Source organism: Sus scrofa, chromosome 13, assembly GCF_054392235.1.
Source record: "Sus scrofa isolate SSC_HxYL_T2T_F1_AM1 chromosome 13, Sscrofa_HxYL_maternal_Yorkshire_Landrace_v2.0, whole genome shotgun sequence".
Classification (NCBI taxonomy): domain Eukaryota; kingdom Metazoa; phylum Chordata; class Mammalia; order Artiodactyla; family Suidae; genus Sus; species Sus scrofa.
This window is the reverse complement of record NC_139395.1, coordinates 68,873,487-68,892,780: the sequence shown is the minus strand read 5'-3', so window position 1 is coordinate 68,892,780 and position 19,294 is coordinate 68,873,487. Positions and strand designations below refer to the sequence as shown.

The window sequence follows — 19,294 nt, the reverse complement described above, 5'->3', positions numbered from 1 at the left end:
CAGGGACCGAACCCGCAACCTCATGGTTCCTAGTCGGATTTGTTAACCACTGCGCCACGACGGGAACTCCAAAAAGCTTGTAAGTTTAATGAGACACTTACCGATTTCTGAGCAGAGCCACCTTGGTAAGCCACGGTGCCTAGCCCTGCCCCTTGACAGCCATCCTGGGCTGCGTTCACTGCAGTCATCACAGCCAGCACATATTTGTCTTCAGGATGAAGATACACATCCGTCAATTTAGAATTCCTCTTAATCATGTCCTAACATTGTGACACTAAGAGTCAAAAGGTTGCAGTGTGTTGAACACCTACTGTGTTCATAATTCTCACAGCTACATGTTCTTCTCTATGCCCGACTTAGTATACTTTTACTTTGAGTATAAAAGTCTCCCTGAATTAGTTTTGTTTTTTAGTTTTTGTTTTTTGGTTATCTTTGTTTTTTTTTTTTTTACTGCCATACCTGCAGCATATGGAAGTTCCTAGGCCAGGGGTCAAATTGGAGCTTCCCCCTGCAGCCTATGCCACAACTTATGGCAATGCCAGATCCTTAACCTTCTAAGCAAGGCGGGATTGAACCTGCATCTTCTCAAAGACAACATTCATTGAGTCCTTAACCCACTGAGCCACAATGGGACCTCTTGACTTAGTTTATATTCTTTTATTAGGGGTGATTTGCTAGGTATAATATATAATTTTCTCTTTATATGAGGTTGTTCATATCAAATATTAAAATACCACTTACTCTAATAATGATAGCTCACATTTAGCGGACACTTACCTGGCACCAGGCTCTGGCAAAGGCTTTACAAGCCTGATCTCTCTTAATCCTCACTATAGCCCAGGGAGATGGGTGCCATCTGTCCCATTTTACCAATGAGAAAACCAAGTTCCTTGCCCAAGTGTACAAAGTTATTAAATATTGGCGTTAGCAACTTAACTTGTTTTTGTTTTTTGGTTTTGTTTTTAGGGCCACAGCTGGGACATATGGAAGTTCCCAGGCTAGGAGTCAAATCAGAGCTGCAGCTGCTGGCCTACAGCACAGCCATAGCAACGTGGGATCCGAGCTGTGTCTGTGACCCATACCACAGCTCATGGCAATGCCAGATCCTTAACCCACTGAGCAAGGCTAGGGAATGGAACCCTCATCCTCATGGATACTAGTCGTGTTTGTTAACTGCTAAGCCATGAAGGGAACTCCCTAAACTTGTTTTTATTTTAAAAAAAGACTCAAAGTATGGGCTGGAGAAATGCTAAGGCTTCATGAAGGACACACATCACTTGCTTTGAAGACAGATCAGAATTAACTGCCCAGTAGCTCTATAACCTGGAGTATCTTACTCTACTTCCTTGGGCCTCGATTTCTTCATCTCTAGAGTAGAAGTGATAATTTCATCTTGTAGGAGAGAATGAAATGAGAAATATAAAGCTCCTGCACACTGTTAGGGCCACATTTGGAGTTCAGTCTCTTTTACTTTCTCTTCCACCAGAGGAGACTGGATCACACTGGTTTCCAAAGATTCCATACAGCAATTTAAGCTCCATGAAAATTTGTTTGTCTGTTTTTTCCTTTTCAGGGCTGAACCTGTGGCATATGGAAGTTCCCAGGCTAGGGGTCGAATCATAGCCGTAGCTGCTGGCCTACGCCACAGCCACAGAAACACCAGATCAGAGCCGTATCTGCAGCTCATGCTGCAACTTGCAGCAGTGGCAGATTCTTAGCCCACTGAGCAAGGCTAGGAATCAAACTGGCATCCTCATGGATACTAGTCAGTTCCTAAACCACTAAGCCACAACAGGAACTCAAGAATTTGTTTTTTAGGAATTTTGTTTATGCTGTATCCCTGACACCAGAGCAACATCATGGGCCCTCAGTACATGTTTCTTGAATTGAGTTCTCTCTGTGAGTCTGCAGTTCTGTCACGTGTGACTTGCAGTAGCTTCCCAAGGGTTAGTTGGGAGCAGGAGGAAGAGGGGGATCCAGGAGCATAGCTTTGCAAGGAGCAGGGAAAAGAGCCCCTCTCATTTCATTCAGCAGCCCTCCAGGAGCCAGGCGGGTGGCCTGCAGTGTTGTTAAGAGGTCTGCCCTGGCTGCCCAGCCTGGGAGAGCAATTTGGGATCTGCTGGAGATGCCAAGTGTCCTAAAGCAGTCGGTGGAGGCAGCTCCACTCTGCCTCTCTCTTCCTTCTTCCAGACTTGTCCTGGCCTCTGCCTGGGAGCCCCCACCCTTCTGCAGGATGGCCAGGCTCAGAAAGAATCCTTCTCCAATGCCAAGTATCAGTGGGGCTCCCTGAGGGTGTGAATTATTCATCGACAAACCCGGTACCCATCTGTCTCCAGTCAGCACTGCTGGCACCTCTCCACGCCCATAGCTGCCCGGGGCACCCCCCACCCAGGCCTGCCCGCCGTTCCCTCAGAATGCACACAAGCTGCCTACCCTGAGCTTTTGGCCGTAATTGAAGAGATGATGGGAGCGAACAAGAGACTCTAAAATGTATATTTGAAATCAATTTGCTCCTTGAAGCGCCATGAAAACAAAAGGTTGAGGGATGCCCCCTGTGAAGGCATTGCCTCAGCTCGGCTCTGCTAATGGCCTGTGGCTAGAGGCCCCCTTGCACCTTTGCTCTGAAGAGCTTGGCAGAAGTGGGCGGGAGATGGGGTGCGGGGGGGTGAACATGACTCTCTCAAAAACAAGGGCCTTTCAGAGGTGGCCTCACCCACTTGGGCGCAGCCTCTGAGAATCAGGAGCAGCAGATGGCAGTGGCCTCCAGGGAGGGCTGGTGCACCCCACAGGCTTTCAGGGGGAGGCAGTGACTTTCAGAGATTTAAGGAAGAGGTTAAGGAGTTCCCATTGTGGCTAAGTGGGTCGAGGACATAATGTTGTCTCTGTGAGGATGTGGGTTTGATCCCTGGCCTCGCTCAGTGGGTTAAGGATCTGGGGTTGCTGCAAGCTGCAGCATAGGTCACAGATGTAGCTCAGATCTGGCATTGCTATGGTTATGGTGTAGGCTGGCAGCTGCAGCTCTGATTAGACCCCTAGCCCGGGAGTTTCCATATGCCACAGGTACAGCCACAAAAAGAAAAAATAAATAAAAATGAAAATAAAGAAGAGGTTCAATCTCCTGTGAACCCTAACAGCTTCCAGAAAGCTCTGGATCTGACAGGTGTGGCAGCAAGTGTGTAGGACAAGAGGATGAGGAATGCGTGTATGTGGATTGCTGGTTATGAAGTCTCTTAATTCTAAGGGACAAAATGGCTGTTTTCCTATGTTGAATTAATGGGGCAGGAATTATTTGTGTGCATCTTTCATGACCAGGGACTGAGGGTCTCTAGGGGGAAAAAATAGGGCATCCTCAGAGGTAGACTCTAGTGAAGAGTTCCCCGAGAACAAGTAACAGTTGTGAACTTTGCCTCATAGCAGGCCAGTTCAAGATGTTTATTTGTTATAGTTACTCATACTTTTAGAACCTAACCCTGTGTTATCTATTATATATAAACGTATGCACATATATTATGTGTATTATATATATTTATGTATAAGTACTATATATATTATATAAACATAGTACATATATACTAAATATATATGTTTATTTATTTATTTATTTATTTTAAAGAAGTGTTTTTTGGGGCCACATCCATGGCATATGGAAGTTCCCAGCCCAGGGTTCAAATCCAAGGTGTGGCTGCAACCTATACCACAGCTGTGGCAATGCCGGATCCTTAACCCACTGCACCAAGCTGGGGATCAAACCTGCGCCTCAGCAGACCGAGCCACTGCAGAGACAACCAGCTGCACCATAGCAGGAACTCCCTTAACCAGCTGCACTGCAGAAGGAACTCCCTTAAAGAAGTTTTTAAAGAAATTTGCTTTTGAACTTACTTGGCTGTGAATAGTAACTCGTTTAATGTGCTATTAGCTGTGCTTCCTAAGCAATGCTTCCTAAGACATGTCGCATGTCTCTGACATGTTTGTGAGCCCTGGAAGATGGTGTGTACATGTGTGTGTGTGTGTGTGTGTGTGCATGTGTCCCAGTGAACAAAACAGGCTTGCCTGGCCAGTCATGAGGCCATAGGGAGCCTGGAGGAGGTGCTGTCAGGGTCTCCAGGTTTCCAGAGTCTTCTTTTTGCAGGTCTTACTGTCTGTTTCCCTTGATTAAAACAATGAGCTTGGCAGGGTTCATACTTAGATAAGAAGGTCCCCCACTCATGGTCAGTCAGCACCTCCAGGTGTGAAAAACCTCAGGTGGTGCCAAACCTAGTAGGACCTGCTAAGAAATTCAGCGACAGCTACGACTGTGACCCTCATGGCACAAGAACCAAGAAATAAAGAGGGAAGGCTGGTGCCTTCACCTGGCGTGGGGTCTCTCAAGGAGAGTGGGGTGTGTGTTCCAGCATCATTTTACCCAGCAGAAGAATGGTTTTCATGCCAGCATGACTCAGAGGAAGGGAAGGAACAGATGGGATGGGAGCTTTGTCACCATCACCTGATCAGTGGCCTCCTTTCATTAACATTTTGGAGCCTGGCATGACCAGCAGTGAGCATTCAACACTAGCATGGGGTGAACCTGGTTCTGAGTGTCAGGGGGCCTTGGAGGCGCAGGCTCGTGGCTCCCAGTCTGGCCCTGAGCACCCAGTGCGCCTCATTGGCTATTGGGGGAGCAGGATGCAGGACGAAAGATGGGGGACCAGCCCTGAAAGGCACCTTCTGACTGCCAGGCACTGTGCCCACAATTTGCTTCCTAACTTTATGCCTCAAGCAATTGTGTGTCCTTTCTTGGCTGAGGCAATGGCAGCTAAAGAGTTAAGATGATTTACCCCAAGGGGAACAGCTAGGAAGTGGCAGAAGTGGTGTTCAAATTCACAGCAGTCACACTCAAAGCCTGCACTGCTTCTGCCATACTCCTCTGGTGCCCCGGATTCCTAGGAATGTTCAGACTTGAAAGAATATGTTGGGGGAATTTCTGGTATGCCTCAACAACAGATGAATGTCCCTTCCAGTAAATTGTTCCTTCCCTGAAGCTGAGAATAGAGAAGAGTTGGTGGCAGCCATGGTGCCTCTGTGTCGGGCAAAGATGCCCAGCAGAGGAATCAGGTGGGGGCTGAAATCCAGCCTGCATGTCTACCTATTGGTCGGTACCCTGGTGAGACCAGAGAAGTGTTGCTTATCAAGTCACGTGCCCCTGAGACCACATCCACCCCGACAGGTGCCTGTTAATAAATTGCACAAAGATACTGCCTAGATTTGGGGTTTTCCTGGAATTGTCACCAATTGACCCAGAGACACATATTGTAGCACAAGTCTTTTGTCTGGAAAAGTGATGCCAGGAAGCACTAGTGGGAATAGCGGGGTGAGGCATGAAGCTGGCAGAACCCCAACTGAGTATTGATGGTTATTGTGCTGGCCCACTAGTTCCCCAGTCTTGCTGGGGAGCTATGAGGAACAGAAGAGAGCATCGTCCTGAAGTCATCCCAGTGCTGCATCACTAAGAACTGCTTCCAGGGGCTCTTCTGCTTGCCCTGCGCACAGGCTTTGCTCCCTGGGTGCAGAAAACCCCCATGCCAGGTCACAGTTATTCCTGATAAGCTGCCCTGGTTGCAGGTGTACGCAGAAGACATCTAGGCGCGCGGGGGGGGCGCACCCCGGGACCCTCTGGGTGAGCCAGACCCCATGCCCAGGACTTCTGTTCTGCTGCATCTAATCAGCTCAAATGACTGTCTTTGTCCCTCCAACCCCATCCATCAACTGCAGTATGAATATAGGCATTCATCTGTGACGTTGTACCCCCATGGTCTTAACAGGGATTGTTTCTGGGGAAAAAAAAAAAAGCGCATGACTGCTAAATCATCCTCATGACATAAAGCCCCCTGACTTTATAATCAAATCTGGGGTCTATCCCTGGCTCTGATGTGCCCTTTCTTCATTCTCTGCCTCTTTCCCTACCCCTCCACCCTCCTCCACCTTCAGAAGCCAATAAGGAAATCCAGATTTCCTGGCTGCCTGCCTTCCTGTTTTTATCCTTTGGGGCTCTGGAGGAATTCGCAGGTGTGGGAGGTGGCCTCCTGGAGTGCTCATACCACGTTCAGGAGCGGGGCTTGTTGGCGGAGTCAGGGGGAGGGTTGTCTTGACACTGCATGTGTCACTTTCTCTCATATTGTTTATTTAACGGAGGTGGCAGTGGCCAGTGGAATCTTTGAGGAGGCTGAATCGATAGGTGGCATCACCCCCAACACAGCTGAGTTCCTGCCTTTGCTGAATCCCCAAACCTCAGAACCCGCTGGGCCTCCCCCAGCCACGTGGGTCTGTGGTTTTGCTTGTGCTCAGGCGAAATCACCAACCTCAGGAAGAGCTGAAGCAGGAGCTTGGCAGAGGTGTAAAGAGTTGATTCAAATCAGAAACCCCCAAACACAAAATTGTGACTATTTGAGTTTCTGTTTCCTCCAGCTCCGTTGCCGGGTTGTTCCCTGGAGGGTTTAGATCCTACTTTCCAGTTCCCGTTGACAATTTTTGCCCAGCAAAGAACTGGCTCCCGAGGAGGGGACGGCGGCACCCTGTTGCTTCACTTGGCAGCACCAATCTAATGAGGTGTAAATCCCACAGATGCCGCTGAGGCGGTCGCCATTGTCATTTATATCAATTGGTGTCATTAGAGGAAGGCGTCCATCATCCAGCGCTGTCGTGTCACAGTCTGTCATAGTCCTAACCACATGCGCTGCACCCTGGCTTTGTGCTGGGATGAGCACATGCCTTCCTGGACTCTGCTCAAGAGCCCAAGTATCAGTGAGAGGGGGTCCAAGAAGGTAGGACCTGACCATGATCGCCTCCCAGGAGTGAGGACCCTTCCTCCCTTCACCTGCGAGGGGACCGGCAAGAGGTCACAGCCATGGGCTCAAAGCCTGACTCCTTGGGCGTGAGTCGCTGCTCTGCCCCTGATAGGCCGATTTCCTTGGAAAAGTGACCCCACCTCTGGTGCCTCTGTTCATCTGTAGCATGGAGTGATGACTATGCCACTATCCTCTTAGGGTTGGTGGGAGGGTTAAATAAGCTAATATTAGAAACATCCTGGCACATAGTATTTGCCACATAGGTAAATTCTCTCTCTCTCTCTCTCTCTTTTTTTTTTTTTTTTTTTTCTGTCTACTGCAGATAGGCTCTGAGGGATCCATCAGCAAAGACACACAGAGACTAGTAAAATGAAGACTGAGGAACCAAAGAAGTACATAAGAAAATGGGTAAGGAGAGAGGGTTGTCATCTGTTGCATTAAAGAGGGCTTTTTGGTATAAGGAATACTCACCCACCAATGACTATCTGTTGAGCACCTACTGTGTACCAGGTCCTGTGCTCATTGCTGGGCTTACTTATAGCTGTGACCTCGTGGCGCTCACATTTAAATGTTACTTGTACAAAGCCCAAGTAACCAAGCAAATAAATAAGATAATTTCAGAGTGACAAAGATATGAAGAAAGTGAACAGGGTGGGTGAAAGGGCGGAGTGGGGTGATGGGCACGTTTAGGTTGCGTGATTAGAAAAGGCCTCCCTGAGATGGTGGCATGAGGAGAAAACCAGCCATGTGAAGCTCTGGGAGGAAAACTTTCCATACAGAAAGAGTGACATGTGCAAAGGCCCTGAGGCACATGGGAACTTGGAGAGTTAGGCGAACAGCAAGAAAGCCATTGTGGCTGGAGCAAAATGAAGAAAGGAGACCAATTTGCTGAGGTTAGATGAGGCCGGATGGTGTGGGGGCCTTATTGGGTATAGTAAAGTGTTCAAATTTTATTTTAAGGACTTTGGGGCTTGAAGCAGACAAATGGCATAGCCTCACATTATAAACCATTTAGAAACTCAACTCAAGGTAGCTTTAACAAAAGGAAAGATTTATTAAAAGAGTACAGGAATGTCCAAGGGGAGCCATGGGCAAAAATAGCACTGGATTTGAACTCAGGAGGGTGAGTCTTTACCCCCATGATGAGTGTTCTCTGCACTCTCTGCATCCCAGTCCACGTGGTGCCAGCAGCTCTGGTACTATATGAAACTTGACTTCTGCAATCCAGTGTCTCAAGGGCAATGCGTCTCTTAGTTCCAACATACCTCAACTAAGGACTTAGGGACTGGCTTGAGCCAGGAGTCCATTCCTAGACCAATCAGCTATGGCCAGAGTGGGGTGGGGTCATGCTTGTCAAACTGGTTGGGGGTCATGGCAGGGGGAATAATTCTCCAGAAGGGAAGGGAGGGTGCAAGGCAGAGTAAGCAAAGTGTCCAAGTTGCCCAAAAACCAGAAACTAAAGAATGCAGTGGCAAGCAAGCTCAGAATTTAACTTTGAGTTTCCTGATAGCCAAAGCTAGAAAGAAATATGAATGGGTTTCAGAGTTCCCATCTGCAAATAAAACAAGGTGGAACAGATCATTAGAAAAGAAAAGTATTTTCTTCCACTAAAGCTAAGGGGACATTCTTGAGAGGGTTTCTATGGAAGAACTGAGAAATATGATGGAAGATGCAACAGAAACTATTTAATTTAAATTTCTCAGTTGACTCAGTTTTTCTGAATGTGTGGAGAGTCCATCTTGGTGGGTTCCGGAAGTAGAGGGGACATGATGGAGTCTCAGCAGTGGGGCAGGCAGGATAGCTTTGTGGGGAGCTAAAGCTATGTCCCATCGTGTTTCTCTGTGATGACCTCATTGGTTCTTACAGACTTCAGCATAATGCTTGAAAACTCAAATGCCCCCAGACAAGGGAGACACGTGTGACATGGGCTGGGTGCCCACATCATAGCTGGTGGCAGCTGGCCATGCAGCTCGGTCAGCCAAGAGACGGTAGGAAATTGCTGCTCCTCTGCTCTAGCCAAGCGTGGCCTCTGGGGCCTAATGATTTTCCAAGAGGAAATGGAAATTCCAGATTGTTAAACCTTGACTGTTGACAACTAATTGAAATCTGTTTGAAAACTTTGAAAAGCCAAGCACAATGGGGGTGAGGGGTGAAGGCAGCCTCTGTATCCCTGTGACCAGTTAGCCCAGCCTCACATGAGCTTCCTGGAACATAGCTCAGCCAGCCTTCTGGCCAGAACTGGGCACAAGGAGACTCCCAGGTGTGGAGACCCTGGGTCCTATGGCAAGGACTGCCCTCCCTCTCCCTGCTTCAGGCTCTGCGCTAGGCCCCAGGTATCTGATGATGATTGAAACAGACCTGCCTCTGCTCTCAGGGGTTGTATATTCCAGTCAGGGGGCCAGACTTTGAACAGCTAACCACACGATGAGGTAGTTAACCAGTGTTGTAGAGATGCCAAGAAGGAGGCCAACAGAAGGCTGCCTGGGGTGTTTATGGGGAGCGTGACCTAGTCCGGGGGGCTAGGAAAGGTCCCTGAGGATGACTTCAGTAGGAGTGGGGGAGGGGGAGGGTTGTCCTTCCAGACAAAGGAAGTGGCTGTGGTGGCCCAGGGGTGGGGAGGAACCTGTGGTAGGAGGGCAGAATTACCAGATGGGGCCCGGGGAGGAGCTGATGCTGCTGGCCGTGTTGAAGACTTAGAACTCAAGAGAAATGATCCCAAACTTAAAAACCGGGTGGAAAGGAAGACTGTATGTTCTTTCGGTGTTGGACTAGAACGTAATTTACCAAGCCCACCCAAGGATGACTTAATTTTCTATGTGCTTGTACCTTTGTTTGCTTTTGCCATTTGCTGATTGGGTTTGATTGCTATGAAGTTACAAGTACAATGGAGATAGCTGTCCTGCAGAGAAGCAAGTATTTTCTGTCTGGTAGAGAAGATAACCCTAAAGGTTATCACTTTATCACCCTGAAGGACTTTGGTTTTATTTCTAACTTCAAACATGAACAAATAAATAAAAACTTACCTGCCTACATCTTTCTTAAGGGACTGATTAAACCCCTGTCATCAAATGCTTTTTGAACCAGCTCTGCTATACCACTGGTTCTTTCATTAATGAGTTAAAGGAACATCTGGCACACTTTTATTCTATGTCAGTGAGAGTCGAGTTTCCAGAAATCACTATCTCAAAGGGATGTCTGCACTCCCATGTTCATTGAACCAGTGTTCACAGCACCAAGAAGTGGAAGCAAACTCAGTGTCTAATGACAGATGAATGGGTAAAGAAAATGTGGTGTGTGTGTGTGTGTGTGTGTGTGTGTGTGTGTGTGTATGTATATATGTGGAATATTATTCACTCATAAAGAAGGACCTTCTGCCATTTGTGATGGCATGAATGAACCTTGAGGGCATTACACTAAGTAAAATAAGTCAGACAAGGACACGTACCATGTGATTTCATCTGTATGTGGTACCTAAAAAACCAAGCTCAAAAAGATATATCCCTTAAATTGGTGGTTGCCAGAGATGGTGTGTGGAGAGTGGGCAAAATGGGTATAGGGAGTATATAGTGTGATGACTATAATTGGCAATACTGTTGTATATTACTCTTGTATATTTGAAAGTTGCTAAGAGTAGCTTTTAAATGTTCTCATCACAAGAAAAAAAAATGTGGAGCAATGTGAGGTGATAGATATTAACTAGACTGGTGATTTCATAATATATACAAATATCAAATCATTATGTTATACACCTTAAACTATTATGATGTTATAGTCAATTATATCTCAATGGAAACAGGGAAAAAAAGAGTTGAGGTATTATCTTCTAAACATTATTTTTTTGATAGAACTTTCTCTTAAGCATGATGAGGAGTTCCCGTCGTGGCGCAGTGGTTAACGAATCCGACTAGGAACCATGAGGTTGCGGGTTCGGTCCCTGCCCTTGCTCAGTGGGTTAACGATCCAGCGTTGCCGTGAGCTGTGGTGTAGGTTGCAGACGCGGCTCGGATCCCGCGTTGCTGTGGCTCTGGCGTAGGCCGGTGGCTACAGCTCCGATTCAACCCCTAGCCTGGGAACCTCCATATGCCGCGGGAGCGGCCCAAGAAATAGCAACAATAACAACAACAACAACAACAACAAAGACAAAAGACAAAAAAAAAAAAAAAAAAAAAAAGCATGATGAGAAACCAGAGGGTTTTAAGCAAACAACTGCCGTGAACATATTTGCCTGTGAACCAATGTTCATGTTCTAAGAATAAGAAAACCAGGCTTCTATTTTGATCATCAAATGGGGGCTTTCCCTATTGGGACAAAAAACCCGTTTGGTTGAGGACTAATCTACTCTTGTTATCATCAAGTGTAGATTTATTATAGGGTCTTTCTACAAACATAGGAGACTAATCATTGCAGTGTCTGTTTTGTTAAGGTTTAGAGTGGCAGATAATAATTTATTGTAATGGGATCTAAAGTAATGAACTCCACTTACAATTAAAATGTTTTAGAAAGCTCTCTTTTCTCCTGGGTCTCCCCAGGAGGCCCAGCTCTGACAAAAGTGGACCCACTCAGCCACCAGGCAGATTGCTTATCGACTGTGTCAAGTGTCAGAAGATTGGGCTATATCTTTAAAGTGCTTTAAAAAAAAGGAGAAAATACCAGCATCCATTTTCCATTTCCATAAATTATTGAATATGAATTTAACATCATCTGATTGGAGAAGCGTTGGAATTGCATGTGCTAAATGGCGGGTCGAGGAAGCAGTGTTGGGATTGTAAAGAGCAGACCAGTCATTGTTCTGAAGCCTGTGGTGGGCAGAGTGAGGGGACCCGCCTCTGGGGCAGCCAGGCCAATCCACCTAGTCTCAGCTAAGAAAGGCAATAGAATTATGCTAGAACCTTCCTCTGTTATCTTCTTAAATCCTCACAGCGCTCTTGCGGACCCCTGTCACCTGACCACAGGTAGGAAACTAAGGCTCTGAGAGGCCGAGTGATCTGTCCAAGGTCAGGTGTCTGGTAGGCGGCTGAGGTGACTTTTCACTCTAGGTGTTTAAAATTCAGCGTGCCAGAGTGCCTTTCTGTGATTCACAAGCATTCTTCGCTTCAGTTGTCATTTTCTCAGTGTTTATACTCCAGCAAAATCATTCCAACTGATACGGTGGAAAGAGCATAACCACCCCTACCCCCACCTTGCAGAATTAATGCTTAGCTTTAGGCAATTGATAGATCATTGAATCGGGAGATTATGGTTCCTCCCTTCCTCCCTCCCTGCCGGCATTCTTTCCTTTCTCTCAGAAGTATGAAGCCTCCAAGTTTTTGTCAAACATCATCTACTCACTAAAAACCTCTCGTGGCTATTTGACTTAAAATTGGAAGCTGCTTGAGTCCTGAATGCTCCTGTCTGTCACTTTATTCTCTCTTTTTCTCCCACAGCAGTTATCATCTTCTAACATATATAATATTAAATAACCTATGTACTTTTTTGTATTATTATTAATTATTATTTGTCTTTCCTAAACAGACTTTAAAATCTCAAGACGGCAAGAATCTTTTAAAAAAATTTTTTATTAAAGTATAGTTGATTTACAATGTTCTGTCAGTTAAGAAGGCAGGAATCTTTGTGTTGTTCTCTGGTGTACTTCATATGCTTTGAACAATGACTGGAATGTAGTAGGTGCTTAGTAAATACTTGTTGCATGAATGAATGAATGGATGGATGAATACCTGTTACATGGCCTTTTATAGTTTAATGAAAACCAAGAAGGCAAGCAAACCATTTGTATTACGCACATCCATATTCTAAGTGTTTGCGATATGCTCGCCTTGAATTCTTATAACATAGCAACTGTTATTGTCACCATTTTACAGATGAGGAAACTAAGGCCGGGAAGGGTAGAATAGCTTGCCCAAGCTGCTTTAAAAATCAATGTTGTTGAAGTATAGATTTTATATAATGAAATGTATCCATGTTCAGTGTACAGTTGACAGGTTGATACACCTTTGTAACTATCCCCCAGAAAGAGCTGGAACCTCTCCCTCACCTGCAGCGGATTCCCCTTGTTAAATATCTTTCAGGCCCTGGTAGCTCCTTGTTTGTTTTCTGTCCTTATACTTTTGCCTCTTCCAGCACATACTGTACAGTGGGATCCTATAGCAAGTGCTCGTTTATGCCTGGCTGGCTCTATGGCTCAGCAGCATTATTGGAAATCCCTTCATGTTGCTCTGTGTAGCAACACTTCATTCCTTTTCCAATGCTGGGTGATGTTCTCTATATGGGTAGACCACAGTTTCTTTATCCATTTGCCTGTTGATGGACATTGAGATTGCTTCTGGTTTGTGTCTCTTAAAGCCAGTGTGAACATTCACGTACAGGTTCGATGTGGACCGCCATTGTCATTTCCCCGGGTAGATTCCTAGGAGTGGGCTTGCTGCATTGTATGATCACTGTATGTGTAACTTTAGAAGAAATGGCCAAACCCTATTCCAGTGTGTTTGTACCAGTTTGCATTCCCAGTAACAGCATATGAGAGTTCCAGCTCTTTCACATTCTCACCAGCATTTAGCGTGGTCAGTCTTTTTAACTTTTCAGCATTGAAGTAGATGTCCAGCATTCCCTCTGTGTGGCTTAACTTTTCATTTCCCAAATAACTAATGATGTTGATTATTTTTCATGTGCTTATTGGGCAGGAGTATGTCCTCATTGGTGGTGATGTGTTTATTCAAATCTTTTCCCCATTTTAATTGGATTATTTGTCTTATGATTACTGAGATTAAAGAATTCTTTATATATACTATTTTTTAACACATCTGTACATTTACATAACAAATACATAAAATCATATTATATAATGTGATTTTATTTTCCCCATAGTGTGTGGCTTACCTTTTCATTTCTTTAATAGTGTCAGAACCATTTTTGAACCAAAGGCTGTCTGCTCTTCATTCCTTTCCATTTTCCCAAGTAAGGCCCATCTCAAGGAATACTACCCTCAAGGGGTGAGAAAATAACCATGAAAAATGACCAGAATACTCAGGGGAAAAACACAGCCCTGGCCTGGGTTTGTTCAGAGGGTTCAGAAACAAATTACCCTAATGGGAGACTGAGGGAGGTAGAGACAGAGTTAATCACTAACCCAGGCTTGATGTTATTTTAATCAAGCATGATAAGAATAATGAAATGATGCACCTCTTAGGATTTATTTGTATGGCAGGGGAGGACTTCAGGAACATATCATATAAATGATGGAAGCCCAAGGACTTTTCCTATCTTGCTGGTTTGTCCTTCTACCACCCCACGGGGTGGGGGCGCTGTGATGAGGCAGAAGCAACAGAACAGGGTAGGGGTGGGGGTAGTCAGGAGACATGGGTGAGTTACCTGGAGCAGATGCCCTGCTCCCAGGACCCCAGTCTCTTCACATGGGGAGGACTTGATGCAGCAGCATGTTGGTGAATGTTTAATGCCTAATAAATGCTTCTCCCCAAAAACATGTATTTTCATATGCGGCATATGCTTATTATACAATTTACTAATATTAGCGATGTGTAGTATACAATTTAAAATAATAAAACATAGACTACTCTATTGTACATTCTGCATAGCCAGTTGGTTTTTGTCAATTTTTGCTGAACTCTCCCATCAGTATCCAACCAACAGTTGCATCTGACAAATGAATGTGGTTCTGACATGAACATTGGTTGATATTTTTGTTTATGTTAAAGAGGAAGGTGAAAGTGAAACCACAAAGACACATGTTGGGACAATATGCGTTCGTCAGTGGCATGAGTGGCTTCTCTGCTGAGTTGGAGAATGGTATTGGAATACTGATAGCCTATATCCTTGAGTTTTGCACTGTTCACAGTGTAACAACTATCTATATGATACACTGAATTCCTGACATTTTTGCCACTATTCTTTTAAGTATTGGCAATCAATAAAACAGTAGATCAAGCTCTGGTGTGTAGTGTTGGCCAGTGTCTATGGTATAAAGACTCCTACCTTGACCTCTGTTAAGCCACCCATGTGATGTCACTGAAATTGGATTTGGGAAGGGATGTGGGGTTATATACCATTATATAGTGTATCCACTATACAGATACAGGAGATATAAAGAACCTCAGAAGTACACATAATAGTAAAACATAGTAAAATACTTAGTAAGAGGTAGCTGTATTTATGACCTTTTTTTAAAATATAATTTATTTAATAGAAGTTTACATAATTTAACTTTTAATTATGGCTGTGCTTAATAAAACAGCTTGGAAAATTCCTTAAAATTTCACCATCTGCTCTCAGGAAGGTATGAGCTGGTTGCAGCAGAGCAGAGGTTTGATGAGATTCATCCCAGTGTCCACCGCCAGATGAGATTTCCAAGAAGGGCTAGCATTTCAGACCCTTCCTCTCCCAAGTCACTGTCCCTCCCATCCAGGGCCCATCCTGCTTCCTCTCTGAAAGGAGCAGATGTAAAGCAGTGTGTTCATCTGCTCAGGCTGTCATAACAAACACCACAGATTGGGTGGCTTAAACAACAGACATGTATTTCTTACTGTTCTGGAGGCCGGTGTGGCAGCATTGTTCTGGCAAGGCCTCTCTTCCTGGCTTGCAGACGGCCACCTTCTTGCTGTATCCTCATATGGCCTTTATGCTGTGCACACACTACTGGTGTCTCTTCCTCTTCCTTAAGGGTCTCTTCCTTTTAGATCAGTACCCTACTCCTATGACTGCATTGAACCTTAATTACCTCCATAACAGCCTTATCTCCAAATGCAGTTACATTAAAAGTTAAGGCATCAATGGATGGATTCGGGAGTGGGTGTTTCTGCTCTGCTAAGGGAGAGGAGGAGAAACAGGTGACAAGGCAGTCCTTGATGCCAAGAGGCAGAGTGCGAGGGTCCTTACCTGTGGTCTCCAAAGTGTCATGGCCAGAGGCTGGCCAGGCAGAGAGAGGAGGGGGTGGAGGGGGAAGGGTAAAGACAGGTTTTGCAGGGCTGAGATCCCAAGCCCAGGAGGGAGATACGATGATACCTTGGCACTCACACTACTACCACAGTGTGGGACCCTTGCCACTAGCACAATGTGGAGCACAGGGGTCAAGGCCATGGGCACAGAGCTAGGCTTTCTGGTCTCCAAGTCCCAGCTGAGCATTTACTAACTGGGTGCTCTCAGGCAAATTACTGATCCTTTCTGTATCCGCGTTCCTATCTAAAGACTACAAATAATTCTGGTATCTTCCTCAAGAGTTGTTATGAAGATTGAATGAAAAAACGTGTATTTGTATTTACCTAGTCATTGTAAGTGGTGTGTCAGTGTAATCTACTGCAGCCGCTTTTACAGTATGGTTCCCTTTCTCAAGCATGTGCCTTTGAGAAGATAGATCTCATGTCTCCTCTGTCTTTGAACCCCTAGCTCCTGGCAAACGTATCTGGCACTTAATAGATGTCCAGTAAGTGCGTTGAAGTACAGATAAATGCCAAAGTGTATTGGAATGATTAAACAGCCAAGAAAACAAGAAAATTCATTCCTACATGGAATCATCCCATTATTCATTCATTCATTTAACAAATAATTTTTAACAGCTTGAATAAAAATAATTCACATCACATAACATTTGTCCATTTAACATGTACAATTTGATGGTTTTTAGCATATTCATAGAATTGTGAAGCCATCACTATAATCAATTTTAGAATATTCCATCACCCTGAAAAGAAGCGCCATACCCAATACCAGTCATTTTCTGTTTCCCCCCCAAGCCCCCTGCGCCCTAGGAAATCACTGGTCTATTTTCTGTCTCTACTGATTTGCCTGTTCTGGACATTTCACTTACATAGTATCATATAGGTTTTCTTGTGACTGGTTTCTTTCACTTTTCATGGTTTTTAAGGCTGGTCTACATCTTAGCATGTGTTGGTACAACACATAATTTAAAACATTTTTTTAAACATCTGCTGAACTCTGTGAGATAAACCAGAGAACCTGCCATAAAAATTGTGCAATCTGGAAAATACATGTTCACATAGAGAGCTGCGCACAATTGTTTTAACAACTAATGCCAACCCTAGGCCAAACATTTCACGGTCTGATGTCTATTCCCCTTACCTTAATGAGGTAGGTATTACTGTTTACTCATTTCACAGACCAGAATACTGAGGATCAGAGAGAGAAGTAGCTGGCTCAGAGTCTTCACACAGGAAGGAAATAATCAAGCTAGGATTGAGGTACTTGTCTCCACAGCCTGGCTATGTGGTCTTTTTCATAGCAAACAAAATACAGGAATCTTCCTCAGATCCATAGAAAAACTGGCCCCTTGCAGCTGCGCTGTTGCCTGTTCTCACATTGATCCACAAGCCAAAAATCAGGTTTCATTTATGAAAAACACCAAAAAAAAAAAAAAAAAAAAAGGAAGATGCGGGCTCTGTCAGCCTTTCTAGCCAGCTTGTGGGAATGGGACCCAGTGGATGGAAATAGTTCGGTTTATGTCTCATTTCCCTGAATCGATATTTGGCAGCATCTTCCCGCCTTTTTGTGGCTGGATGGGAATTAACAAATGTGTGTGTTGCAGTGAATCTGATGGCAGAACATAGGTTGCCTTTGGAGCTGACCTCCTTCTGGAGCCCACTGACATCATGATCTGGGGCCTGGAAAGTGAATGTCTGGATGCGTGTTTTAAAGAGTGATTTTTATCAGGGAAAAAGCACCTGCTTTCAACCCTCAGCCCCGTGAATTCTGTAAGGCTAATGCAACATCAGTTCATGCCAGTGTGCAGACAGTGAAAAGAAGTGTGTCTCAAGGTCAAGCCATCCCCAGGAGAGAATAGCAGCCTGACAAGAGCATGACCAGGGGATAGATATTTACCTTGTGATTCATTAGCACAAGCCCTGCACAGGCTCAGACAACTGCCTGCTGCAATGTTCCTGAGAGGCCAACACCAGTCAGTTAAGCAAAAGGTTGAGGGTGGGGTAAAGTGCTATCATTTCCTGGATGCCTGCTGCAACCTTGACCCTTTGAGGCCATACCTCTGACCTTCACAGCTCATCAGGCCTCCTGATGCCTGCTTTCTCGATGAGGAAACTGATGCACAAGAGGTGAAGTGAGCTGCACAAGCTCCTGCAGAAGTAAGCCATGGAGCTGGGATTTTTAACCCAGGATGATCTGGCTCCCAAATCAACTCCAAGTGATTCACTGACAATAAGAAACAGAAATGTCCGGGGAGTTCCCTGGTGGCTCACAGGTTAAGGACCTGGGATTCACTGCTGTGGCTCAGGTGACAGCTGTGGCATGGGTTCAGTCTGTGGCCTGGGAACTTCTGTTTGCCACAGGTGCAACCAGAAAAGAAAGAGAGAGAAAGAGAGAGAGTGGGAGAGAAAGAAAGAGAAAGGAGGGAGGGAAGAAAAGAAGGAAAAAAGAAAGAAAGCGGAAGAACGAAGGAAGAAAGGAAAGAAAGGAAGGACGATTATGTCCAGCGGATGGGAACCTTGTAGCTCTCTGTAAGGAAGACATACAGCTGGAGGTTGTAAACTGTAAACTCAAGTCTAATCCTGATTGCAGTGTTGTTTTGTTTGGCCTGAATAGTGTTTTCTAAAAAATGTTTGAATTCATTACCAACCCTTAAAAATAGGGAGTTTTCATATAGTTTCATGCAGAATGCAGAATTCTGGTTCCTCTTGGGAAACCAGAAGATCTGGGAACAGTCAGTTGGAGCTGAGGATGACTGCCATTTTCAGAAGGAACAGGAACACTCTTGAGTGCCATCGTCCCCACCCACCCTGGGGCTGCTCTGTGGGAAATTAGATGACCCCACAGCTGCAGAGGGAGGCTAGACCCAGCCCAGGAAGTTCTTGGACACCAACATGTAAGGGTACCAGCCTGTCAGAACTTCCTTGTTGTACCGGTTTGCTAGGCTGCCTTAACAAAGTACCACACACTGGGTGGCCTAAACAACAGAAATCTGTTTCCATTCTGGAGGCTAAAATCCAAGGTCAAGGCAGGATTGGTTTCTTCTGAGGCCTCTTCTTGGTTTGTAGATGGCTGCGTTGTCTCTGTGTCTTCCCTCTGAGTCCTAATCTCCTCTTCTTATAAGGACACCAGCCATGTTGGATTAGGGCCAACTCTAATGACCTTGTTTTAACTTGATTACCTCTTCAAAGACCCTCTCTCCAAATACAGGCACATTCTGAGGTACTAGAGGTTATGACTTGAATATACACATTTGGGAGGGGCTGCAACTCAGCCCCTAATGATCAGATATTGATTGTCTTTCCCTAGGGACAGACCTAATTTTGTACAGTCTGAAACTTATACAGTGTTGGAAGCCTTCTTCTTCTTTTTTTAATGGCCACACTGGCTGAATATGAAAATTCCCAGTCCAGAAATTGAATCTAAGCTGCAGCCATGACCTACACCACAGCTGTGTAGGTCAACTCTGGATCCTTTAACCCACCGTGCCCGGCCAGGGATTAAACCCGCATCTCTGCAGCAACCTGAGC

At 45.2% G+C, this 19,294-nt stretch overlaps 1 protein-coding gene across 9 annotated transcripts in view; it reads left to right on the top strand.

The window, feature by feature from the left end:
• Nucleotides 1–19,294, top strand: part of SHQ1 (SHQ1, H/ACA ribonucleoprotein assembly factor) — a 287,083-nt gene that overhangs the window by 119,729 nt on the left and 148,060 nt on the right. For 7 of the 9 annotated variants that reach the window (XR_014823534.1, XR_014823530.1, XR_014823536.1 and 4 more), the window contains one exon: nt 7,144–7,229. Coding sequence is in view for 1 of the 9 variants with exons in the window: in XM_084989028.1 (XP_084845154.1) it covers nt 7,144–7,147 (4 nt within the window). In the remaining 8 variants the exon portion in view is untranslated. Of the gene's footprint in view, nt 1–7,143; nt 9,852–19,294 lie in introns of those variants that run through there. The other 2 variants (XM_084989028.1, XM_084989027.1) reach the window with 1 other exon arrangement.